The sequence below is a fragment of the Monodon monoceros genome, unplaced genomic scaffold, assembly GCF_005190385.1.
Source record: "Monodon monoceros isolate NGI ecotype Baffin Bay Population unplaced genomic scaffold, NGI_Narwhal_1 Super_Scaffold_15, whole genome shotgun sequence".
NCBI lineage: Eukaryota > Metazoa > Chordata > Mammalia > Artiodactyla > Monodontidae > Monodon > Monodon monoceros.
Genome location: NW_021703771.1, coordinates 20,231,528 through 20,259,391, shown reverse-complemented (window position 1 = coordinate 20,259,391; position 27,864 = coordinate 20,231,528). Strand labels below are relative to the sequence as shown.

General features: G+C 40.5%; 2 protein-coding genes across 2 annotated transcripts in view; both read right to left on the bottom strand.

Annotated features, from left to right (window-relative positions):
• Window positions 1-20,361, bottom strand: part of ZNF292 (zinc finger protein 292) — an 87,802-nt gene extending 67,441 nt beyond the window's left edge. Inside the window, exon 1 of the mRNA XM_029223464.1 lies at window positions 20,173-20,361. Within this exon, the coding sequence (XP_029079297.1) occupies window positions 20,173-20,340 (168 nt within the window). The 5' untranslated portion in view covers window positions 20,341-20,361. The remainder of the gene's footprint in view (window positions 1-20,172) is intronic.
• Window positions 20,349-23,972, bottom strand: LOC114896304 (translation initiation factor IF-2-like). Its single transcript, XM_029224280.1, has 2 exons — window positions 20,569-23,972; window positions 20,349-20,369 (listed from the first exon to the last, which is right to left on the bottom strand). The coding sequence occupies exon 1, from the start codon at window positions 23,970-23,972 to the stop codon at window positions 23,463-23,465; it is 510 nt and encodes a 169-aa protein (XP_029080113.1). The 3' UTR covers window positions 20,349-20,369; window positions 20,569-23,462.
• Between the last annotated feature and the right edge of the window lie 3,892 nt (window positions 23,973-27,864).

Sequence of the window (27,864 nt, the reverse complement as noted above, 5' to 3'; positions counted from 1 at the left end):
GGTTGAGAGTCTGCCTGCCGATGCATGGGACACGGGTTCGTGCCCCGGTCCGGGAAGATCCCACATGCCGCGGAGCGGCTGGGCCCGTGAGCCATGGCCGCTGAGCCTGCGCGTCCGGAGCCTGTGCTCCGCAACGGGAGAGGCCACAACAGTGAGAGGCCCGCGTACCGCAAAAAAAAAAAAAACTGAGAAAATATGAATACAGTACGGACTTTAATGATACTATATCAATAAAGGTTCATTAACTGTGACAAATGTACCACACGAATGTAAGATGTGACTAATGTGGGAAACTGGCCCTGGGGTATATGGGAATTCACTGTACTGTCTTCACAATGTTTCTGTAAATCTAAAACTATTCTAATAAGAAATTTGTTCTAAAAAACATTTTTATTTGTTAGAATTTTTCATTAATATGTTCATTTTCAAGCTTGATATTTGGCTATTTTTAACAAGTGAAGTAAACTTTCTAAAATAAACAAAAGATAATACAGTTGGCCATGTATTAATCTAAACTTTAGAATTTTTCTTAGATAATGCAAAAAATTAAGCAAGAATACTGACATTCTAAAACCTAGTTTAACATAATTATATTTTTAACTCTTTAATCACCCAAGTTTCAAATAAACATGGTTGCAAGCTAATATTATCTGATTTGTTCTCCTCTGTCTTTCCACTGATACATTGATATATAACCACCCTTGGATATATACAATGTTTAAACGGTTCTGGAAACTTAGAATACTGGTTAAAAATCTGTCCGGCCTCAGGATAAATTAAACAATGCATAGAGCCCTATAGCAGAAATACAAGACCAGGAGGATGGTAAGAGATTTCTTAGGTATCTGCCAATAGGAATCTTCACCTCGGAGAGCTCTCTATTCTAAAGAAAGTGCGAAAGTAACCTGTTTCCCCCCTCTTACCATATTAGCCATCTGTACATACCTCTTTCCAGATGCATTCAGGAGACTACAATTTCCAGAGATGCAAATGAAGAAGGAGAACACATGGACAGTGATGGAATCATAACCAAATCTCACTCTGGGGGAGGAGTTTTTCCATGTACTGTTTCTGGCAAACTATAGACCGCTCAAAATATCCAGGAATAAATTTAAATTCCCTGGACATGTTTTGCTTGGCTCACACAGTGTTTTTCGGGTTTCCCCACCTCCCCCCCCCCCAGACATTTTGAATTAGATGCCAATATTTCAAAATTGGGACAATGCACATTAAAAAATCTGGATTTCTAGTTCTTCTTGGAAGACTCAGAAGATCTAGTAATACTGGGTCAAGAATCCCACGTAGCAGTGAAAAGCAGGAAGGTAGCAACTGGGAAATCAGGGAGGAGCTCTCTGGTTCTTCACTGCTCCTTCCCTACCCAAGTGCTCCATTTATTTGACATTCCTGGGGTTTATAGGCATCTAGTGTTGTCACTGCTAGCACAGACAAACAGTTAAGTAGTGAAAGCAGTTTTTAATGCAGGAGCACTAAACTACATTAGGTCATCAGTAAATATCAAACATTTGTCCACAAAATAGGTTCATCCAACAGCCCTTCAGCTGAAGATCTGGCTATGGACGTGTATATTTTCCAGTACTAAGTGTCCACGCCTCGGAATCCAGAGATGTAGTCAAGAGAGTTATTGGACAAAATGATTTTTTCTTTAAATTTCACTGGTATTTATCATGATTTATCTGGACCCATAATTATCTGTATATTTTATGTATGTAAGTCAGAGGACTGACAACTTACTACACTTTTGTAGTTAATTAATTTTTCCCTTAAAATTTGGACTATTATTTGTATTAGGATTAGAAAAAAAAAGTTATTTGCTCACATAATAACTGGAAAAGGTCAGAGTGATGATGACACAACTGGAATCCTGAATTTATAAAACCATACATACCAAAGGCTCCCATCTTACCCTATTCATCTACCCCATGAACCCTTGCTGTACTGTAAAAGTAGTTAGGAAAAAATTTTTTGAGTTCAAATTTTCAGAGAAACTATGAGTTCAGGAGTACAGAAACAACTCTTAAAACAAACAAACAAACACTGAACTCAGATAACAGCAACAGTGTGGTCTGTCTCTTTGAAGACCCTTCTTTTCCAAATTATCCTTCCCCAAATTACCCGTATTTCCCCATTTTTATTTATCTGCTCAAAACCTTATCTACTTAAGATACACCCACATATTAGTCTAGATGTTCCTTAACAGGTAGTTGCATTTTCCCACACTGATGAAATAGGGGGTTTGAGTGAGGATGCAAAGTGGGGCTCACAGAAATATGAGAACAGTGGTTACTTGGGAAAGAGGGCAGGGAAGGGAGAAGGAATGAAAATGAAGTGTTAAGGAGCCCTCCTCCCCCGCCAAAAAAAACCCAAACTGCTCACAACTATTATTTCTAAATCGGACAGCAAGCTTGCCTACTACTCAGAAAAATAGTAGGAAACCCTTCTTTCGTCCATGGCATCCTGTTCCTAGAATACAAAATAACACTAAAGCATACTCTGCTAATAAAAAGACTGTTGTGATTAGCTGGGAATTTACGTCCACTAACAACACAGAAAAGTATGCTTAAAGTTCTAAAAGAATACCAAGGGTACACCAACAAAATTAAAACGATTACTGTGTTAATTAAATTGCCATACTGTGTCACCTGAAGGGAGCTTTTAAAAAAAGTAACTTGTTAGTAAGTTACAATATATACAATATACTTGAATTTCATTTAGTAAGATACAACATATACTACGTATTTCAATTTCATGTTATATTTTCTTGCAGGAGCCAACCAGCAAGAAACAAAAATGTACTTGATAGTAATACATATTATAAATTATTTTCCTATTATTTTTACTGTTGCAAAGAATTCTATTTTCCTTTAAGATGAGGAGACTCACCTCTTTGTAATTATAATCTTTCTCTAGTACATCACACCTTTACTGAATGTCACGTCAAAGACTTAAATAATGTACCATTCTTTCCACTGCAGGGGGAAAAAACTCCTATTTGTAACTTTATTAAAAAGCACATTTTTTTCTTTTCAAAAGCACTCACTGTATACATAGTAATTATAAGCTAGGGTTTTTTTTTTTAAAAATCGGCTCCTCTACAGGAAATATAATTTGCTTTTAAAATTTTATTTAAAATACTAACTGGATAAATGCTCCACTGGGAAAATCATCATCTACAGAGTCAGGGCCATCAGTTTTATCTTCAATAATATCTCTACCCAAAGCTGTCACAAATAGTGAAGTTAAAGCAGTAGGACCAGGAGGTAAGAAACCCCTCAAATAGGATTCTGGTGTTCTACTGTTTTATTAACTTTTAAAAAATAATGTAATTTATTTAATACACTATGCAGATTCATTACTTCCATACCAGTGTAAAGGTTACTGGATATAGCAAAATTATTTCCTATAGAATCAATAATCTGATCATTAATTTACTTCTATTCTTTTCTCCTTCAACTTCTGGAAACATTATCATCATCCATTTTAAGTATATATCACTACTTCAAAGAAAAAGCTAGAACTAGGGTTCACAAAAACCAAAGTGGAAGTCAGAAATCCAGTAACTGGAAAATTGAGAAAACTTCCTGGGAATGAATGCAGTATGAATAGAACACTTTAGTCGACTGTACAGCAATAGCTGCAGACATGTGGTAAATGTTATTAAAGACATGAGAGGAATCTTAAAATCAGCAAAGCTACTGATTTTAAATATCCACAAGAAAATTCAAATGTGAAAATATTAAACAGAATCAAATTCAGATGTCTACAAATAAACCATTTAACAAGTGAGCACAGCGAAGAAATTAGTCAAAACAGCACTTCTTTGTCTCCTTGTCTCAACAGCTCCAGTCCTCTGGGAGTGTGGGTGTGTTTTTCTTTTAACCCAACCTCCTACTTGGGGAATTTTTTTTAAAAGATAACTCATGCCTGCCATTTGCTAATTTACAAAAAAAAAAAGACCAGGTGGAAATTTTTTGAGCAATAAATATGCCAATAACTTAATAGGATTGAAAAGTTATCACTTGATGTTTCCTGACTGTTTAAAGTATGAGAGATATTTAACTATGAAACACAATGACTCCATTCCCTTACCTCAACAATTTTTGGGACCAGTGACTTTTAAGGACCACTACAACATAATTATAATCCCACTAGAATGAAAACCTGAATCTACAACCATGGTATTTTTTTAAATACCAAAGCTAGTTTCCATGGACTAGCAAGCAGGTGAACCAAATAGGCAATGTGTATAAGGCAGAAAGTACTGGTATTAATCTACATACAGTTTTTACGCTCAGTATGCACTTTATCTCATTTTAGCCCACTGCATCAGATAGGGTCAAACCAAAAACCTGGGAACCACACAGTAATTTGAACAGGGAAAGTTTCACATAAAGGATTATTAATTTTAACAGAGGAGTAACACATATAAACAAGTAAACAGCACTCTAAAGCAGGGATCACCAACCTCCAGGCCACAGACCAGTACCCGCGCACAGCAGGAGGGGAGCAGCAGGCGGGCGAATGAAGCTCCATCTGTATTCACAGCTGCTCCCCATCGCTCGCATAACCGCCTGAGCTCCACCTCCTGTCAGGTCAGCGGTGGCATTAGATTCTCATGGGAGCTCGGACCCTACTGTGAACTGCACGTGTGAGGGATCTAGGTTGCGTGCTCCTTATGAGAATCTAGTGCCTGATGATCTGAGGTGAAGCTGAGGCGGTGATGCTAGCACTGGGGAGCGGCTGCAAATATAGATCATCATTAGCAGAGAGGTTTGACTGCACAGAGACCATAATAAATCAACTGCTTGCAGACTCATGTCAAAACCCTACCAGTGAGTGGCAAGTGAAAACAAGCTCAGGGCTCCCACTGATTCTGCATTATGGTGAGTTGTATAACTATTTCATTATATACTACAATGTAATAATAACAGAAATAAAGTGCACAATAAATGTAATGTGCTTGAATCACCCCTCCCCACCCCCATCCGTGGAAAAACTCTCTCCACGAAACCGGTCCCTGCTGCCAAAAAGGTTGGGGACCGCTGCTCTAAAGAATCCCCAAGAGCTGAGAGAGTACCAGAAGGAAAAAAACAAACCTGAAGGAGGGCTCTTCCCCAAAGCTAGGGTTTGGACCTTGTTGGAGAAGATATGGTTACAGCCTACTGGAATCGCAAAGAAGTTTGCCAGGTTAGGTTGCCTGGGCCTAAGTGGCCGGTAGGTGAGTCTGCAAAGAGAGCTGAGGACCTGCTTGCAAGCAGTACTTGCGTGGGGAGGGCCACGGAAACAACCTTGTACAGCTCAAGCAGCCGCGCAGGGAAAGTGGGGTGCTGATGGCCGGGGTGTGCAATGTCCGTGGCAGGAGAACTGTGGTGAGGCAAGTCACAAAGTCGGGGCTGGGGCTGTGAGCTCACGAAGAACCTGTCCACTCGGGGCACTCATCTGGGGCAGAGGACCACTGAATGTCCTCCTATCTGTGCCACTAGCAGTCATGCAGCAGCAGCAAGAAACACAAACAGAAGCCCCTTCTTTGTGTAATGGCCCTTCAGCATCCTCTACTGACACAGCTTAACATCGATCAACAGAGAAATGCTAAAAGGGCCAAGCTCCAATACCACAGAGCAAGTAACAGAGTTGATTCAGAGCTAAGAGAGAATCTGGTAACAGGCACACTCAATACTCAGGGATGTTCATAAAGGGTAAAGCATGACAGAAACAATAAACTGGAAATACACATTACATTAAATTTGCCTAAAAGACAATATGAAAAAAATTTTGATTGGGTCACTGCTGTCATTTCTCCAGTACACTATGAAAATGGGGAAAATAAATCAGCACTCATTTAATAACATATCTCAGAAACTTCAGCTACTCACAGCACTACAAACCAGAGGTTTCCAAACAGAGTATAAAATGTGGTACAGAGGGGGGAAAAAGCTGTTCCTATGAAATCTATCTAAAACAAACTTTATAATTTAACAAACAGACTCAAATAACTATATAAGCTGAAATAATATGCGCGTGCACACGGGTGTGAAATTTATGAGACATTCCCATACTAAGGGTTCCTATTCAAATGTTTACTGGTAGGATACCCAATTCAAAGCAGCTTAAAGACCGCTGATGACCTACTTTTCCCCATGGATTTTAGGCACCTCTTTGCACCATATAAAAAGACCAAACATGGGCTTCCCTGGTGGCGCAGTGGTTGAGAGTCTGCCTGCCGATGCAGGGGACACGGGTTCGTGCCCCGGTCCGGCAAGATCCTACATGCCGCGGAGCAGCTGGGCCTGTGAGCCATGGCCGTTGAGCCTGCGCGTCCAGAGCCTGTGCTCCGCAATGGGAGAGGCCACAACACTGAGAGGCCACGTACCGCAAAAAAAAAAAAGGCCAAACACAACACAAATGCAGTTTTTTCCTTAATCCAATGAAATAAAGAATTGATCTTAGTTATATTTGGAGATTAGTAACAGATTTCTTCAACAAGTTGCCCTCATTGTAATTTATAAATATGTACTGATTACCCTTAAAAGACCTATACATTACTCAAAGAAATTCAAAACTAATAAGATTCCCACTACTACTAAACAAATAACTTTACTTAACACATTATTAAATAAAACTATTACTCAAACTCCACTACAATAACTGCTTATATTCATTGCTCTGCTTTCCTGAGGTTTAGTTTCAAATGATTAAATTTTACTATTGTAAATTATCTTTGTGCCCTAAAACAAATTTCAACAATTAACACTTATATATTCCTCCCAAAAAGAAAAAAAAAGTTTTACTTAGTTTGGGTTTTGCTTTTGTTTGTTTTTTAAAAATTAAGTCTGAGTTAATTGACTTGGGCTACTTTACTTCTCCATGCCTCAGCAGTCTCTCATATATAGGGAGAGTAACCACCTACTTCAGAGGGTTGTTGAGGATTACAATGAGTTCATCTCTCTCAATCTCTCTCTCCCTCTCAAACACACACACTTACACTTAACAGTTCCTGGCACACAATCAGCATTTAATGAACGCAAGCTATTAAGAGAGCTGCTACTTATCATTCATTCATGTTTGCTTTATAAAAACTATACATATTTGGTCCAACTGAATCCTTGCCTTGAACACAGAAACCCAATGTCAGAATTGAGATGAAACAACTGTGGTCAGAAGAAACCTAATTTCAGGAAGTAATGGCCTCTTATGAGCACAAAAGCTCACCCCACATTTAAAACCAGCCTATTCAAGCAAAAAAAGAGGAGACAACCATTTAACAGATTTAATCACTTATTAAGCCATGGCCCCTGCTTTTAAGAAGCTCCAGTTTGGGGAGAGGGCGAGGAGACAATCTTAATATAGAAAAACTATGATAAAAGCCAGAAAAAATACAGTTCAATAAGAAGGATGGGGAATATGCCATTAAATCCATTTAGGAGTATAGGAAAGCCTCATGAAAAAGATAATAATACCTCATAATCTCATCACAGATTGAAGGAAATAAATATGGAGAAATGGGGTTGATAAAAGAAGGAAATCCTAAAGGGGAAAGCTGGAGCCAAAGCACAGAGGTGAGGGAAGTTATGTAAACTGTAGTATAAGAACAGACTACAAACCCCTAAGGCTCTATATAAAAAAGAAATGAAGAGATATGGCTGCCAATCAGCCAGGCTGGCATGCTAGGTGTCATGTCATGAAAGTCCCTGAATGTAAGGCTAGTGAGCTTGAATTTTATTTTTCATGGAACAGCATTTTATGTAGTGCTTACTAATGTGGGGGGTGCTGTGCTGATGCCTCATTTACCTCACAATACTACGATCCTCATCTAATAGGTTAAGAAACTGAGCCCATAGTCAGTAAATGGTAGAGCTGGGATTTCAACTCATGGTGTCTGAGCTCTTCCACATTGTGCTACCTTCTAAAAGTCTTTAAAAATATGATATCCATGCTTTAAAAAGATAACATGTACCTTCATGTACCTTCATGAAAAGTACCTTCATGAAAAAAATGTTTGTTGAATTTTTTGTTGCAAGAAACTAAGTGGCCACTAATAGCTTATCAGATCTAACCAGAGAAGGATACAGGAAACAGTGCATGAGTAAAATTGACAGAACTCAGTGACTGGGCTGTGGAGGTGAAAGGCGGCGCTAAAAATGACTCAAGATTTCAAAACCTAAGTTTGAGGGGGAAGGGAGGAATGTCACCAATACCAACAGGCTTTCTTTTTGGTGGGGAGTGGGGAGTGGAGAGCAGAGTAGATGAGTTCAATTTCAGTCTTGTTTAATTAGAAGTACCTACTGAACCTCACGAGGAAGAGTTCCACAGGTGGCTGGAAGCAGGAGTCAAGAGCTAAGAAGAGTGGCAAGGTCCAAGAGAATGGACCCCTGGAAATCCTATCCAGAGTGAGTGACAGGAGATGCTGTCAGAGTGGATGCCTGCTGAAGACTAGTATGTGAAGCACGACTGTCAACCAGGGCTCAGGAGCCACTTTCTGATTAGAGTCCTGTCTCAGATATGTTGATGAGATGGGGAAAATGGTTGAGGGTCATTAATGAAGAGTGAAAGGAAGAAAAGAACACTGAGGAAATGCCACAAAAAAATTCAGAAATGTTGGATCTACTCCGTTTAAATATATTAATACTAGCTAATAATTACCATGCATTTCCAGCGGTGAAAGGAAGAGTCGGTGAAGATGACTAAGGAGCAGTCACAAAGGTAGGAGAATCAGGAGAGCAGTGTAAATAAACTGAGGGGAGATGAACTTAAGATGGGGTCACAAACACTTTTAAATGCCAACAGAGGCTGAGCAGGCAGCCACTTCAGCCTGTAGCCATGCATGAGTCCAATATTGCCCGATCTTCTGATTTTCCAGGAAAAGCCAAACACTCTCATTTCAACATGAAAGCTTATGATTTTTTAAAATGCTAACAATTAAACTTTATTAAACACAATAGGCAGGTATATGAAATAGTCTGATTGCTACTTGGGTCTAAATTTAATAAAGTATTACAAATATGCCAAGCAGTGACCTTCAAAAGAGTGTCTTCTCCAGTGTGGTGAGGGGTAGAATCCAAACTGCAACAGAAGGTAAGAAATGAAGGCAATGTACAGGGTACTTTTCCAAAGACGTCTGGCAAGAAAGACTAGAAAACAAGAGTTAGAGAAAGACATTTTTAGGATAGGAGACATCTCATATGTGGAGAGAAGGGGTCAGAGAAAAGGGAGAAATCTGAAGACATGATCAACATAGCAATAAGATGAGAAAGACACACACACCCATCTCTGTAGGCTAAAGGACAGAAGCGATGGAAAGAAAAATGTGAAGAAACAGGAAAGTGGAAAGGTTCTTTGAGAAGGTGCACAGACGAAAAGATCCACTTGCCAGGGAACAGCCACTTATTTGGAAACCCAAGGAAGAAAATAAAAGATCTAGAGAAAACATTAGATGAAGATTTGAGGGAATATATAAGATGGCCGAATTAAACGTAAGCACTAAGTATATCTGTGGGACTGTTTCATGCATAAGTTTCACTATTATTTAATATTTATTGTTTCTCTGATAAGGTACAGTTTCTCTATTTAGACATTCACATCAGTGTCACGCTTCCAGAGAAGCAAATTTATTTTAAATCTTAGGTACCAAAAAATGACTTTATTTAGTGTGCCTTGGTATGTAAAACAAAAATAAGCAGCACAATTAAAAGTCTTTAAAGATAAAATATATTAAGTCTTCAGTGATGGCTTTATTATGCCTCTAAGACAAGAACATTCATTATCTTTTGGGAGAGTGTAGAAAAGCAGTAGAATGAGGGAAAATAAGAAAAAAGAACCATTTGAGAAGAAAATAACAGCAGAAGAGAACTCTGCTTGAACTCCCTTTACAACTCCTGGCAATAGCATTGTTATTTTCTGGATTAGTACTGTACTTGTCAAACTGTTCTGCAGCAGTAACTTTTCTGTTTTATACATAAGATTTCAGGTAAGACTTTGGGGGGAAGGAAAAGGGAGTTCCCCTCATTTTTTTTTTAAGTTTGATAAACTAAAGAGTATTTTACTAAGATTAATATTCGTTTATGAGAGAAAGTTTCATACCTAGTCCTTGTAAATGTATTAATAGCTAACATTTGCTGTGTGCTTCCAGCAACATAATATGCAAAGTGCTCAACAAACATTATATCTTAATCACACCAGCTTTAAGGCAGATATTTTTCTTACCTCCAGTCTAGATAGAGATGAGCACAAAACCAAGCCCGAAATCCCACAGAAGTAAGGGAGCTAGAATTCTAATCATAGTTCAAAATCTATACTTTTAGTTACTAGGTAAATACTAGCTTTTCTCATCCCAGCCTCTCAAATCCCAGGTTTAAAATTTTGGACAAAGATTTTAATTGCAAAGCCAATAATCTTCTCCTGGCACATTCACACACATTGAGTAATCTGCATGCCCCCCATGACAAAAAGACCTTTCATAAATTATTATAAAATCTAATCCTGCCTTCTCTAAAATGTAGGCTTTAAACAAGCTGGTTAATCAGTAATCTAATGCTATTTTCAAAATGACAATAATAGATGACTTCAAAATGATAGAATTATTAATGTAATAACATTATTCTAGGTCACCATCATGTATAAAACATCAAAGGTGTTTCCAAAGTAGTCTCTAAATGTAAATGAAAATGTTACTTTATACGACAACAATCATTTTAAATAATCATGCCTTTGATCCATTCTTATACCAACAACCAGCAAAAGTCTGTAGCATCTCCATGTCAAGGATAAAAAACAAAAACAAACAAACAAAAAAACCCCAGAAAAGTCTTAAGTAGCATGCCAAAGGTCACAATAAACCATTTCATGAAAATTAAAATTGGTGTCCTTAGAATTCCAACACTTTTAATCTACAGTATCTAATGAGCTGTCAAGCAAAGTATATATGAAAGAATCTGGAGGGTAGGTTTTCTTCATCAAGTAAAACAAGATTTATAAAAGATAATTCGGTGAGGAGGGGCACCAAACACCACAAATGTTTTCATTCAAGATACGTAAATCCTCAAAGGTCTTCTGGTGTTAAAAATAATTTCTCTTTAGGCAGCATTTACAACATCAGATTGCCTTTTCAGAAACACTAAATAGGTCACGATATTAAATATACTAGGTCTGACTCGTTCTTGCCAACATATTCAGTTTTACATACTAGAGTTCATTCTGAATTACTAAGGAGCAATAGTTATGACAAGCACTCAGAAACCCTTCCTAGAAAATACCTTCATGCAGGGAATTCCCTGGTGCTTTCACTGCAGGGGAGTGGGGCGGTGGAGGTTCAATCCAAAAAAACAAACAAAAAAAATGACGGGGATGGGGATCAAGTCAATTACTTACTACTTCTGAATTTAGATTACCTCTTTCTAAATGTAAAATCTGTATCTAGGAGTGATAAACTTAAAACATAACATTGCCTATACGTCAGGCATCAATAAGGATGCCAAATGTTCCACACGAATATATTATCCATATATTTGAAATTCATTTTTTAAAGAACTGCTTCATTTTAGCCATTAAACCATATATCTCAGTCTTCCTAAACAAATGCCTAATAAAACTGAACATTTTCTGATAAATCAATGTCATACTGAACAAGTATTATATAGCAATGATGAGGCCCTAAGAGGCAATTTGGGTAAACAGACATTTAAACAGACTAAACGCTTTTTAATCCTATGATCTCACAAGTCTTCAGATTAAACAATTCATTGTTAGTAAAGCGTAACAGTGCCTGTTTTAAACATTAATTCTCTTCCTCTTCAATCTGTTTGGTCTAGACTCTAACTTCAAGGTTCACCCTCACCCCAAACAAAGCATGAGCAAAAATCTTGTCTTGATAGTTGGGGACCTCCTATTTGAACCCAAAGCCATTTGACTTTTCACTGCATAACATTGCTCCTCTGAACAAAGTCACAAAGGCAGTAAAATGAGGAATGAACAATTTAGATGGAGCAGAAAGTTCCTGCTGAACAGTGAAAATATTAAAAAAAAGTAAACAATAGAGCACGGAGACCACTGGGCTCAAGCTTAAATTTGGATTTGATCCTATGTACCAGTATTTCTCAAATTGATTCCATGGACATATGCTGGGTTTTTAGCAGTCATTTAAATTTAAAATTGTATTTTAATTTTGATGCTCCTCATAAATAAAACTATGAATTTTCTGAATCAACTAGACTAGAAGGCCACCTTACAACTTAGGAGTACCTATGTGCTTATTACTGAATTGAGCCCATTGACTTCCTATAAGCAGTGTTTTCCAATTTCTTGGTTATGACGTATGAATGGATCATAAAATCAAGAGCAGCTTTTAAAAACAATAATAGTAAATGAAAATAGAATGCATCACACACAGTAAAGATAAGTATTTTTTTGTGATAATTTTGTTTCAGTGGACAACTAAGTGGCAACGTAAAAAAAAAGTTACATCTTACTCTGAGCTGAGTAACTCTAAAATCTACAGACTCTCTTGGGTTTCTGCAAACACAAATTTGAGAAACACTGTCACGAGTACTGGACTGCCACTGAGGTAGAAGGATAAAAGCAGGATGTTGGGGGAATTTCACAAACTGAATGGAAGGTTAAAAGCAAGTTCATCAGTTAAAAGGAAAAAGAAGTTCAAATATTAGGACAAGAACTAGGATGTTATTACTAAACTGTACAAGGTAGAGACAACACAAAACACCACATACAGACCAGGTTTAATATTAAGGTAAAGAACCACGGCAAATAAGAAGTTGTTCCACAAACTTTCCAAAGTTACAGTGATGGAGTGGGATGCCCTTCTTCTATTTGGAAATTTAAATTAGAAAGCAGGAATAGAAATGCCTTTTGCCAATCAAGGAGAAAAGGAGTAATTGGATGTGCTTTGATGACAGAATATGTATGACAAGAAAGAAAGCAGAGGTGGGGCTATAGAAACAAAAAATTAAAATCTCACCCAAAAAAGTGCCCGGAATTGCAGTGGAGAATAAACAGAAGTGAGATATGTCATAGACTGTTATAAAATTGCTCCCTGAAGCATCACATCTCCCTGTACCCACGAAGAGGCTGGGTATGACTACTAGTTGACGCAATGGGACAATGGCGAACATGACACAAGCAGAGGCTTGAAAAGCAGTTGTGCTACAGAACTGGCTTTCCTGCTGCAAAGTAAAGAAATTCAGGCTACGTTACTAGAGGGTAAGAGTGGAGCAGAGATGAGCCAACTTAACTGGGGCCCCTCAATCAACCCACCAACCACAAGACATATGAGTGAGACCATCTGGGATCATTCAGCCCCAGACAACCTACCAGCTGACTGCAGAACGACCCAAAAGACCCATAGACTTGAGAACAGTAATAAAAACGGCTGTTCTTTTAAAGCCACTGTGTTTTTGAGTAGTTTGTTACATGGCAGTAACTGACACAGGATACTTCAAGAAAAACCAAAGGCTCTAACATTCTGAACTTTTTAAAATTTCAATGCCTCAACCTTGGAAGGGTAAGTCTTTAAGAAATGTAACCATATATTATCTACGCTTACAGGATCAGTTAAAATTCCTTGGTTTGGATCTTAAACTCTAAGTCTGGTTCTAATCTACCTTTTCTATCCTATTTTTCATCCCAACCCATGACATTTTTCTCCAAGATGCCAGTTTGAAAAGTTGTTCCAGATCTCTGAGGTTTATTCCCATCCTTCCCACTTTAGTTATCCACATTCAAGACCCAATGTAAGTAGTGTTTTCCTTTCCTTTCCTTTCAATTTTTAGCTAGTGTAAGTAATTTTAAAATGCTCTAGTTTTAATTCACACTCTACTTATTGTATTAATCACTAGATACTTTACTATCTAATAGTATTACTTGCTTAACTATTAATATATGTACCAGATTTTGTAAGCTCTATCCACGCCATAATTCTCCATAGCTCCCTTAGTGCTCCCATATAAGAGGAATTTCAATATGTTTAAAATAAATTAAGATGTAACTAATTGAACTTTAACAAATCTTCTTGGCTAAGTATATGTAAGGTGGGAAAAGGTAACATTTTTTCCTATGAGGTGCACTGTGCAACTCTAAATGATAAGAGAAACAATGAATCAAGAGGCTCTCCTGGAAAACAATAAATAGCTAAAAGTTACACAGCGTATCTGACAAACACATTAATAAAAAGTAAACTTTCCATTTTATAAGCAAGGCTACTCACACATTGATTGGTTTATTTTATGAACTGAATTTACGTGTGGGAGTTGGGAAAAATAAGGTAATTTCTCAACTCTGACAGAATCTCCAGGAAAATAAGTACAGCAGCAGTTTCATACAGTTAAGACCATACATTTTCAAAAATCCTTGGTTTTGCAGATTAGTCATATAAAATATCATGAATGGCAATTGCAAAATACCTTTTCCCTTCCCCCATTTTAATTTAGGATCAAGAAGTGTTAAGATGGAGGCAAGAAAAACTGGTAAAGTTTTCCTTTGCTAAAACTGGTATAAGTATATTCTGGAAAGCAGAATTTAATATCTCCAGCATGCAATCATACTAATTATGAACACTTAACATTATTTCCCCTGAGCATTACCTAAACTTTTAAAGTTTAAATGACTTATTACTCCCTCAATACCTAAAGTAATTATCACTAATTAACAAGCAAGCTATCTTATCTTCTGATTTGAAGTGACCTACAAATTAACTTAAGATGGTCTCTAATAATCAAAAGAAAGTTGAGCTTCTCAAGGAAAATATTTAAGTATTTTCAAAATTTTTGCCTCTACCATTAAAGCTAAGCAAAACATGCAGACAAACAAAAGAATCAACTTGTATCAAATAGATGAAAGAAATATATACAAAGATATGCTGTAACTGCACAATTTAAACAGTAGTTCTCAACAGTTTTAATTTCATTTGTTTCTTATACCAACAAGGCACTAAACACAGTTAATAAAGGCATTAAGGTCTATGTCAAATCCTACCTTTTTAGTAAAAGCCTTCTGTCTGATAACCCAGCCTGATGTGCTTACTACCTATTCTGAACTCTACTGAAATTACTACACACAAAATTAACTTACTCTTCTAAATAACCACCAACAATTAACTGATTAATTAGACACAGCTGCAGACTAGAATTATTACACAGTTTAAAACAGAAAGCCATAGATTTACGTGGGCAGCTACAGAATGATCTCAAAGATACCTTTTTTTGGTGAAGAAAAAGATGCAGTATAGGGCTTCCCTGGTGGCGCAGTGGTTGAGAGTCTGCCTGCCAATGCAGGGGATACGGGTTCGTACCCCGGTCCGGGAAGATCCCACGTGCCGCTGGGCCCGTGAACCATGGCTGCTGAGCCTGCGCATCCGAAGCCTGTGCTCCGCAACGGGAGAGGCCACAACAGTGAGAGGCCCGCGTACCGCAAAAAAAAAAAAAAAAAAATGCAGTATACAGTATGTCCTGATTTTTTAATTAAAAAAAAAAAGAGAGTAGGGCTTCCCTGGTGGCGCAGTGGTTGAGAGTCCGCCTGCCGATGTAGGGGACGCAGGTTCGTGCCCGGGGCCAGGAAGATCCCACATGCCGCGGAGCGGCTGGGCCCGTGAGCCATGGCCACTGAGCCCGCGCGTCCGCAGCCTGTGCTCCGCAACGGGAGAGGCCACAACAGTGAGGGGCCCGCGTGCCGGAAAAAAAAGAAGAGTAAACAGCATTTCTGGGAAGACACATAAAATACTATTAGGGGACTGTCTTTGTGGAAGGTGACTGGAGGCCTAGGGCGGGAAGGAGAGCAAGTTTTCAGTGTATGCCCTTTCTTGGTCTTTGAATTTTTAAAAACCATTTTAATGTACCACATTTTCAATTTAAAAAAGGGGAATAAAAAATAAAGCAAATATGTTAATGATACACAGCCTTTTGACATGTCTTCAGTTGTCATCTTGAAGTGATATTTAAATCTTATTAGTTTATATCCTACTAGAGTCTCCTGTATCTTATATTCCCTAACATTTAAACCTAGTCCTTGCATTAAATGCTTTCTTAAAAGCACATAATTTCAATTTTATCAAAAGGTCAAATCTCTGCTTTAATCAGGATAACTAAGTATGCTGACTTTGCTACCCTCCTTAACCTAGTAAAAGTGAATTGTTTTAGTAATTGTTTAAGTAATTGCTCATAATTTCTGCTAAGAAAGTAGAAATTTTCAAGTTCAATGTGCACTGAAGCTCAGTGTGTGCATTTATATATGGTTGAAAAGCACTGACCTGGATCTGCTCCAGATTAACTGCATTTCTTAATATAACTATATTAACATGAAAAAGCATAAGGACAAAAAAAATCTTAATATATTCTTCTTCCTGGTCACTGTTTCTCAAAAGGGCACTTGTGGGTATTTAGGCAGAGGGATAAATTTTAATGGAGTGGGACTGTCCTGGTCACTTCAGAAAATGTAATATCCATGGCCCATGGGCACTAAATGCCAGTTATCACATCCCCAGTCACTGCAGTAACCGAACAACTGACCCCACGTGTGTCTAAATGTCCTTAAGAGAGAAATGTAGTGGGAAACAGTACCATGCCCAGTTGAGAAGCTGCTTATATGAATTAAGGTATGAACAAAGGTAAGAAGCGTGCGTGTGTGTATGATACAAAACCATATTTCCACAACTGCAATTCTACCTTTTAAAATAATTGTCACCAGAAGGTAAACAACCATAAACAGTCACAACTCATGTATTAATCGAGTCATCCAGTCCAGTATGTAATGCTGTCAACAAACACCATGCTCCAACAAATCATTCTTCAACTATTAACGATGGCTTAACTTTTTAAATGAATCATTTTAAAATCCTTTTAGAACAATTCTCCTATTGGAATGCTTCTGTTCAAACTCCCAAATAAATAACCTTCCATATAAAAGATATAAATCACAGTTTACTACAATTACTTGTCTACCTTCCTCCAGACACTGTAAGATCCTTGAAGCCAGGGACCATGCTCATGGTTGCCTGGCCCTCGGTGTAGGTATTCAATAACAATGCTGAATGAGTGAGTGAATCCTGGCCTAGTCTAATACAATGGAACAGTCCCATAAGTTCCAACTACAATCTGTTTTTATATAATGATACTGAAACAAATAAATGCAATAAATTATTTCTGGTTATCCTATATTCTTATTCTAATTTGCTTTTAGGAAAATTAAACATTATCCAGATTACAGCTAGCTTGTAAAGATATAAGGAAATCTAAGATTTTCTGACAAATACTCCCATATGCCCATCCTCTACCACCTTCCCTTTCTCCTACTCTTAAGCTTTAAGCAAACGTTCATATAAAAGTGGGACATGCTTCCAGGAAGCAACCTAATATAAACAGCAAAACAATAGTTAACAATAAGAAAAACTTAAATGTTTTTCATTTCTATTTTACTTCTCAGAACTCAAGAAATCTGTTACTATCCTACACTTCATTCAAAAAGAAAGAAAAATCTATAAACTAGAAAGAGTAAGCAACTTTATTTCTGTAGGTTTCACTACATTCTCCAGAAACTCACCTTTTGTTGAGGTAAAAATTCAGAATATAAACTAATTCACATTTAAAAGCACTAAGCATCAACACTTGCAGAATATTAACTCTGAAGCTCACTAACTCTGACAAATATTATTCATCTTTGCCTTCTTGAAGCATGTGAATATCCCAGTTTTACAGGAAAACCTTAGATAGAAAAAGTTAAATGATAATCTCCAGGTTAGAAACGTAGATATAATTTCTAGCTCCTAGTATTTCTAGCACTGTTCTTAAACTGCTCCAATAAATTCTGTAATTGTTAACCACTGCTCTGCTCTGTTCAACTCGTAGCAAAATGTTAATAATAATGGCTGTGATACAATTTTAAAGAAACAACTGTTTCAAGTTACCTCCCATCTGGCAAGACCAAATTGGAAACTTATCGCATATATATAAATTATATATATACAAAATGTTCTACAGGGGATTTTAAACATCAGATACACTCTACTATTCGAATAATGGAGATCACTTTTAAATGCATTTACATTATTGTGGGATTTTAGTGCATGCAATATGTCATTTTTGAAATCCACAAACCCAGCATTTGTTTTATTACTATTTCATGTAGCACTGGTCAATAAAAGCAATTTACATGTTGTAAGACTAATCACTTAAAACTAATACAGGAAATTACCTTCATGCTGACAAAAAGGAATACTGTTTCATACATTAAAAATAATTTTAAAGTGACAAATATCTGATGTTGCATATGCTCCAAATTAAGTCCAACTTGTATGAGATTCCACTTTCCCAGAATTATTAATCCTGATTATACATATTGCTGGTCAAGACTATTTACAGCAATAAGCCTTAAATCCATCAATGGAAACTGTTACCTGAAAAATGTCTTTCAGCAAAGCTAGACTTTAATACTTTTCACTGACTGAAAAGCTAACTTTACTTACAAATGAAAGAGTTCCTTTCATGGGCATCTTATTAAAGTTTTTTTTTTAATCTAAGATAAATTTTTAAATCTGAAAGACCAATTAAGAATGAGTGTTTACGGTCAGGATAGTGAAATTAGTAAATTTCAACAATTCTTTAAAACTAGGATTCAAAGGAATGACAGAATCTCTAATTATGCCATAGGTATTCACCAGACCTATATTACCTTAAGTGGGTGGCTTTCACATTGCATTTATTCCCAGACAAGTCACCATGCAATCTCACAAAGTTTTTTTGTTGTTTTGCTTTTTAAGATAACCGCCATCAAATAATTTGCGACAATAAGGTGCACAGAACGATGGAGAATTTCTGGGTATGGGATCAAGTACCCCTGATCTTATAAAGAAAGATTTCAGAACTTGGAGGCCAAACGTTAAGTGAAAATGTGATCTACTGTGACATGCTAAAACGGTCCACCATTGTTCGACCTTAAGTTCAGTATCTTAACGAAACAACTTCTGTATAATGACATGTTCACAAGCTAACTCTAAATGTGACCCGTATAAATTCTTTTTCTTCCTCAAGAAGATAATCTAACCAAAATCTTGACCACAGCCAGCAGTAGCACCTTGAAATTTCAAACGTAACTGGAGGGTAGGTAATCAAGTCCAAATGTAGACACAAACTCCCCGATTTCTATCAAGCAAACAGTGCTATTAACATTCCAAATCCTGGTTAGAACGCAGTTACTGGAAAGCAGTGTCCTTGTGCAAGAAAAGAAAGGAAAGGCCTCAAACTGACCTGAGCACGGGTCCACATGAACCTCAGTCTTCTCCGTTCCACCGGGAGGCCAAACAGGGAAGGCTCCAAGTAATAGGGGGGTGGGAAGACGGCAGAGGAAGGGCAGAGAGGAAACCACACTCCTCCAAGGGTGAAGGCAAAAGAGAAGCGGACTCTGGAAAAGCCGCTGCACAGCGACATCCGACCCTAGGATACACATACAGGGACAGCTTCTCTCCACCGAGGAGAGCAACCTTTACCATGGAAGCGGTGCTCCTAACAAGTAAAGGCAGGAAGGGACAACCTCCGCGCCGCCTACCCCCGAACGTCTCGCCCAGCTAGAAGGGGTCGGCTGGGACTGCTCCTCGGAACATCAACAAAGGCCCCTTCAGTCCTAAGGCGAAACTCGAACAACAAAGGCCCGGAGACAGCGAGAACGGGGCCGGGGGCGGGACGGATGAAAGCAAAAGGAGGCAAAGGAATCAAACCAGTGGGGGCGGAGGCCCGTTGGAGTGGGACGCGGGGGCGCAGAGGCGGGGGGGCGCGGTAATCCCCAGTGCACAATAAGAGAAGGAGAAAGGGGACCTGGCCTCCATTCCCCCCTTACCCTCTCCTACGGCGGAGAGGGCTCCAGTCCTCGCAGTCTGCATCTCTCGGCCGCGGGGACCGCGCAGTCCCGAGTTCGGGGAAGGGAAGGGGAGGGGGGATTTTCCGCCCTGACCACAACTCCCTTCCCCCAGCCGGGAGCCGCCGACAACAACCGCCACAACGGCAGCCACACAAAGGCGCCTTCCTCGTACTCCCCCGCTCCCGCCCGGGCGGCGGCGCAGACGGTGCCAAGGCAGCGAGGACCACCGCACGGCCGCCAAGCGCTCGCTCGCCCTCTTCCCCCTCTAGCAGGGGGAAAGGGGGAGGGGACCCCAGGCGCCCTCACCTGGCACAGCTGCTGACAGTACTCCGTGGCCGCCTCCACGGCCGGCACCCGGCTCTCCCGCAGCTGTCGCTCCAGCTCCTGGAGCCGCTCACCCAGGCGCTGCAGCTCCGCGGCACAGCCGCCTCCGCCGCGACTCAACCTCTCCTGCTCGGCCTCTTCGTCCGCCATCTTCACACCCCGCTCCGTCGCGTACGCACCTGGGTCACGTGATAACACAATGCCACGTTCGGCGGGGTCACGTGCCGGGCGCGCTCGCACGCCGCCGAGCACGTACAAAGGGCCCGGTGGGGAGGATGGGGGGCGGGGAGAGTGGCGCGAGGGAACCCGAGGGAGGTGAAGGGAAGGGGAAAGGAGGAGGGCGGGTTTGGGCGGTACGGAAAACCGCGGTTTACTTACCCCCAGCGGGAAGTGGGCAGCAGCGGACGAAATGGGCGGGCCGGTGGAGGCCTGTTCTCGGTCACGTGAGGGCCGCGACGCGGGGAAAAGCCTGGGGAGGGGCTCTCTTCTCGACCGTCCGGATCCCGGCGTGGCTTTCCCCAGTCTCCGAAGCCTTCTACGGACATATGCCCCAGTTCCCCAAGAGGACGGGTGAGGGAGAGCTCTGGGTGGGCTGGGGCATTTGCGATTGGCCCGAAGGCAGGCCAGAGGCAGGGGAAGTGGGAGCAGGTAAAACCCACCCATGGACCAAGAGCGTGAGAGCCAAAGCGGGACTATGAACTGTCAAAATTGTCTCCGACTTCTCACCAGGAGAGGGAGGAGGGATCTAGTGCCTGAGGTACCAGATCTCGTTTCACTCCCCTCCTTGTCAGTCCCAAGAACGCCTCTCCCTTGGAAACACAATCTCTAGGGGGTTGAGGCAACAAAGAAAAATACCAATTGGGTCAGAGCAGAATGAGGTCCAATCCTCAGTCTGGAGAACGGAGCAAACTCATGAAAAGCATAGCTTAAAAGATTTCAGACTGTGAAATTGTGGACGTTGGAACCAGGTGATTTTTAAACCACGAAAACATTTCTTGAATAACTGATAGCCAACTAATCTGTTCCGCGCGATTTAAGACTCTCCTGCACACTACAGAAATCACCGCCACATAAAACACGCTCTATATGAAAGCTCTTGAAAAGAAAGTAGGTCAAGAAAAAAAAAAAGACAGCAATAAGGACTCCATTAAAAATCACAACGGAGGGGAAGTTGCTAAAATAAAAGAACAAGGTTATCGAGAGTTATTACAGATTCAACAGCATTTTTTCCTGGTGCTGCAAATAGAGATGGCATTCTGAACCATATTTTATTTACAACCTGGAAAGAATGGACACTTGGCACTTGAACAGAACAGTAGAAGTAGTACAAAAATTCAAGTGCTTAAGCCTAAAGTTCAGAATAAAACAAATATTTTGTTAGTAGTCGAAAATTAGACAAAAGGCTAATCTTTCTTACAACTTGTCTACAGAAATTCAGAAACAATGATAGTGATGAGGCATCTGGAGATTTCTAGTATTAATAGAAAATGTTCTAGACAGTATGTTGTCCAGAATGAATGTTTGTAATGCATCAGTGATGGTGATGTTTAAGTGCCATTATATAAGATGAGTGGGCACAAATGAACCCCTTATAAAGGCCATTATCAGCTAAAATAATAGTACAGCATATTACATATTAACAATATAGGTTCTTCAAATAGTTACAAATGGAAGAGGCTGGGGAGTACACTCAAGGGCTAAGGAACAAAGATGTAAAAGTATCACTGAGAGCTTAAAAAGCAACAATTAGGGCAGCTAATGGATTTTAATATTTGCAGCTCACTCTCCCAAGTGAAGTATTTTAGATGTCCAAACAAGATTTCTCCAATGTATGTTCTTAGGATAACCGTTAAAATATAAAAAATGAGAAATATGAGATTAGCCACATATACCAGTAAATTCAAGGACATCTAAGGCATCAAAGGCTAGCAAGACACATTTTCACTTCACGCATTATGATTTACACCACACCTACTCTATAGAAAGAAAGAAAAAAAAAAGAAGAAAGGAAAATATATCCAAAGAGAAATGTATCCACTTATTGATTAAAAACAAAAAGCCCAAGAATGTAGGTCATTTCCACTTCCTGCCCATGACAGCCCTAAAACCAAAAAGATTTGATTAGCAAATTGATTCTGAGCATTATCACTGACTTGCAAATGTCCCTCAGCTTGGAAGATTAAGTCCTTCACTTTTATTTGGTATCTTTCCCCCCACCTTCCCCTTCCTGCATTCCTCCGTATTAGAATCTACAGAAAGTGTAAGGACTAGGGGTGAGTGGCGTAATTAATGACCATTTATTGAGTACTTATGCGCAGGCACTACTTGATATGGGGAAAATCAAAGGTGAATGAAAACTATCCCTGCCTTGAGGAAGCTTACAGTTTTGAGGAAGAGTGACCTGCAATGGCAGTTCGTACGACAAGTGTTCTATTATGAGAATGCATGCAGATTCAATTCTGATCACCAAAATCGTCTAAGGTGCTAGCTGGAATGTCCATCGAATCTCTACAGAAGTGCAGGTTTTTTTAATTAAATGAGGGCTGGAAATACTTTCCCTTGACAAGTCGACCTTGTATTCGAGACCTCAGAAATTTCATTCTTATCCATTAAAAAAGTGTATCAACAAGTACACATGACGTACTTACGTCCATTTGTTCTTGTAATAACACTGTCAGTTCACGGGAATCATTGCACACACGCGCACACACACCCCTACTTACTGAGACGTTCCTGGGGGAATTCGGAGGCCCGTTCCATGGAGAAAACAAGCATAAGCCCCGGGGCCAAGAGACTTGGCGTCTCTGGGGACCTCAGTGTCTGCGCCGCGAGTGCCCTTGCCCATTTTGGACACAGCGCGACTGCTATGGACGTGATACAATCATATGGACCTTCAGTCCCAAGAGACTCGATTTCAGAGTAAATCTGGGAGACAGAAAAAGCCCCCCACCCCACCCCTGCGATCAATAAAGCCGGGGAGACCCTTAGGAGACAGAGGTCGCTGCATCCAGGCCGCGCCTGCCTGCCTGCTTCACGAGTTTCCCGGGCTGCCCCGGCCCCCAACTCGCTAGTGCACTTTTTTTTTTCCCCCTAAAATTCTTGAAATAGCAGGGCCTGGTGGCAGGAAGGGCGCTGGGTTGTGCCTGCTAACAGAGCCAGAGGGCCGCGCCAGGGATGCGGCGGGCGCGGCGGACGGCTCGGGGCTAAGGCTGGGCACGTCCTTCCGACCGGGGCGCCGAGCAACCCCAGCACGCTGGGAGAGAGCGCTGGCCTCAGGGGGTGGAGAGCGCCCCGCCCTCCCGCCGCCGTTTCTCCCTTTCCCGGCTGTCTCCTGGGGCCCCGGCCACCGGGAAGGTGCGCAGGGCTGGAGCCGGGCTGAGGCCGCCTCCGATCTGCTCGGCTAACCGTGTCCTCGGGTCCCCACTCGGCCGAGGCGGGACGGGACTCCCCTGGCGCGGCACGGCGCTCGATCGCCTGGCAGCTGCGCGGTTGCTCGCGCTCTTCGTCCAGGGGCCGGCGCTCAGCAGCCCCAGCCCCGGCATCTGCCGGCGCGGCTCTTCCACCCGGCGCTGTGGATCGAGACCGCAGGGCGGCTGTGGCTCGTGGTTCGGTAGCCGCGGGCGCCCGGGGCCTCCAGGCCGAGGGATGCTGGAGCCTCTCCAGGGCGCGGCGGGGCTCCGGGGCTCCGGAAACCGACAGGGCGGGGATGCTAGAGTCTGTGCTGCGGAGGCCGCGACGCGGGCACGGCTGCTGGGTCTCGGGCGGGTTCTACCTGCTCTCATCCGAGGGGCTGGGCCGCGAGGCCCCAGACAGGCCGCCTGCTGGGTCTCAGAGGTGAGGGCCGGAGTCTGTCTGGGGATCGGTCCAGCAGAAAGTCCCCCCGGAGTCTGGGAACCACTTCTGTGTCCGCAGACACAAAGAGAGAGCACGGGTTGAAGGTCTGTTGGAATCGGTTAAAAACACACCACACTTTCCCGAGGAAAACATTTTTCATGAGAGGAGCAGCGAATGGAGTCCAATCAAAGCTGAAAACACGAGGCAGGTGCTGTGCCACATATTGAAATGATTCCAAAGGCACCGGAAACGCTGGGCCCGCATTTAAAACGATTCATTCTAGTCCTTGCGTTCTTCCCAGAAAGAAGATAGCATGTATATTTAAATAAACAGGTAGTTAAATGAGGAGAGATATTTGTATTGCCTATTCGGATTTTTATTTTTCTTTCCATGAGGAAAAGCCAGGTGCAAATGAGAAAGATTAATACTATTCTAAGGAAAATGCTTTTAAGAGAGCCTCAATTATTCAAACGTAAATTAACCGCGAAATAAAGCAAAATAAATCTTGGAAGCATAAATGTGGCATACGCTATCTCTGTAGAGAACCCCTGAGTTGATTCACAGCATCTCTCCCAAGAAGAAATATAGAAATTGCCTTTAGAAAGGCAATATAAAAGTGCCTTTTTCTTATATTTTTAAGTTTTCATCATTGTATCTCATTTACCTCATTGGAAACCCACCAGAGAGTATCACTTTTGTGGTCTCTGGATTTTAAAAAATAGGGCTGTCAAAGTGTGATGAACTTGGAAATGCACAGGTCTCTCTTCCCATTTTAGGACATCAACTTCTTAGGAGTTTTGCTGATTTCTGTGATTCTTACAGACGTATTCTTCAATATAACAACAGTGGCAGTAATAATAATTCAATTAACATCAATTTGAGTGTTTAGTGTTCTGTTCATATACTGGACCAGGATCAGTCCCACCGAGTGCTTACCCTCTATCGTACCTTTACAAAAATGTTCACTTGCTCACTATTCCTCTCTCTACATCCTCACCCTCGACTTCCTCTCTAATCAGGGCTCCTCTGTGAAGTCTTCCTTTGTCTTCCTGGTGGAGTGAAGTCTGGATACATCTGTCACCAGAGTAGAGTTGACTGATTTGTTCTGCTTTCCCTTAGCCCACCACCCCCCTTCCCATGCAGAAATAACCACCCATTAAAACTCCTGTAGCTTTGATCTACTACTTACTGCATTTTATTTTTTTTAATGTCATACCATTTTTTTTTATTGGAGTATAGTTGCTTTACACTGCTGTGGCAGTTTCTGCTGTACAGCAAAGTGAATCAGCCAAACATATACATATATCCCCTCTTTTCTGGATTTCCTTCCCATTTAGGTCACTGAGTAGAGTTCCCTGTGCTATACAGTAGGTTCTCATTAGTTATCTATTTTATACATAGTAGTGTATATATGTCAATCCCAGTCTCCCAATTCATCCCATGCCCCCTACTGCATTTTAATTCGAAATCCCTCATCTTGCCTTTTATTATAGTTAGTCTATAGATGAGCCTTGCTCATGAGCCTGTAAGCCCTTTGAGGGTAGACACTGTGTCTTATATCCAGGCTCCCTTCTCTAATATTCCTTGGCACATTTCAAGGTAAAATTAAGTAGTCAATAAATGCCCATTGAACTAAATTCAATTCTGTTTATTTTTGACTGTCATAGATATAGATTTACACTTATCCTCATATTATCTAAAATATCCTAGACTATACAGGATGAGCAATGATGCTCTCTAAACTTTAGGAACTTCTTTACAACTGCCTTTCAAATATTTTGGGGACTCTACTTTTTATCAACAAAATTATCTATAATCAAAAGTTATAGCAAGTAGACTCAAAAGAAGGCAAGATAGATGCTCAGTTGTTACACTCTATCAGATGAACTGCAAAAACACAGGCTCTAGCTTTCCCTTTCACAAACTTAATCTGTGCTTTAGATCTAATTTAATTTTGTCTTTTCTCTTACATTTTGTCACAATATTGATTTTTGTATTGTGTTCTCGAGAGAGTCTAAATTTCCAGTCCAATTGTTTTCTTAACATAACAATCTTTTCTCAATTTCTTTACCACGAGTTTACGCACTAACATCTAGCGCATGCTTAATGTGGGACCTTACTACCATCCTAGAAATCTAAGGAGAAAATAAATGTAAGAAGATTACCTCTCAGTCCAGGTAGGGCTTATCCTTCAGGATCTGAATTATCTTACAGCAGAACCTCTAAAACTTTAGTGTGCATAAAGATCACTTGAATAATTTGACTTAAAGGCAGATTCTCAGGCCACACCTCTAGAAAGTCTGACTAAGTAGACTGGAGTTGGGCCCTAGAAACCTGCTTTCTAACCATCACTTCAGGATCCTTCAGATCATACTGTTCTAGGCCTGTAGTTGTCTAATTTCTGCCTTCCCTTCCTTCCCTCTGACTCATGGCCCTTGTACCAATTTTGTAAAAAAAGAAAGAGGGTTTCCCTGGTGGCGCAGTGGTTGAGAGTCCGCCTGCCGATGCAGGGGACACGGGTTCGTGCCCCGGTCCGGGAAGATCCCACATTCTGCGGAGCGGCTGGGCCTGTGAGCCATGGCCGCTGAGCCTGCGTGTCCGGAGCCTGTGCTCCGCAACGGGAGGGGCCACAACAGTGAGAGGCCCGCGTACCGCAAAAAAAAAAAAAAGAAAGAAAAAAAAAGCCTAAACACTTTCCTTCTTGCTCCACCCACCACCAACGGGCACAAAGCACTTAAAAAAAAAAAAAAGTTATAGCTAACTCTTCATAATTTGTTCTAATCATCCTGTTATCCAAAGCCTTTGTTTTGTGAATCATTTGACTCCTAAGCCCCTAGTTCAATGTGCAGCACATGGGAGGTGTGTTCTCAATAAACGTGCATTTTTCAACCTGTTCCTCATGCATTCCCTAGCAAGGCTACTTGTTGAGGAGAATATTACTTCTTAACAGCTCTATCAGAAGTGGTGTGAAGGGGTAGGGGAAGAGAGCTCAAAGTTTTGTCTGTATTGGACTTCCCTGGTGGTCCAGTGGTTAAGACTCTGCACTCCCAGTGCAAGGGGCACGGGTTCAATCCCTGGTCAGGGGATTAAGATTCCCCATGCCTGGTAAGGGAACATGCCGAGCAACCAAAAAAAAAAAAAATTCTCCCTGTATTTATAAGTCTTAATGACATGTATTTTTTATACATATAAGGGTAAGTGGACAGGGAAGAAAGACAATGTAAAATTTGATTTGTAAATTCCAAATATCCATGGTTCTGAGACTTCCTAAAATTGCTAATTAGGTGCCATTAATTTTAAAATTACATAAAATTTTCAAACAGCAAAGAAAGACATAAAATAGAAAATAAACACCTTCCTCCATTCCTAACCTCCAGGATCAAGTCCCACCCTGTTACTTGACTCAACAATGGTTTATTTATTCTTAAGAATTTTCTTCTTTTCCCTGGTGGTCCAGTGGTTAGGACTCTGTAATCTCACTGCCAAGGTCCCAGGTTCAATCCCTGGTGGGGGAACTAAGATCCCATGAGCCCCACGGTAGCAAAAAAAAAAAAAAAAAAAATTTCTTCTGCATATATAAGCAATATGTGTTTATCACCACTGCTTTCTTAACAAATCTACTCATACCACTCAGCTGGACAGTCTCCCACTTTACTTTTTTCTCTTAAAAATTAATTTACAAATTTTCTATATCATCATTCTTTGTAATGACCCTATGATATTCCATGGTATAAATGAAGGTAATTTAATTAATTATTTCATGGAGGAACAAGTTGGTTCTTTTCTCTTTTCTTTTTTTTTTTAACTATAAAAATGCTGCAGTGGCCTTCCTTGTGCATA

Bases quoted from the DNA above. Each gene is read 5' to 3' on its own strand.
- LOC114896304 (XM_029224280.1), bottom strand. From the start codon at position 23,972: ATGAGAGCAGGTAGAACCCGCCCGAGACCCAGCAGCCGTGCCCGCGTC.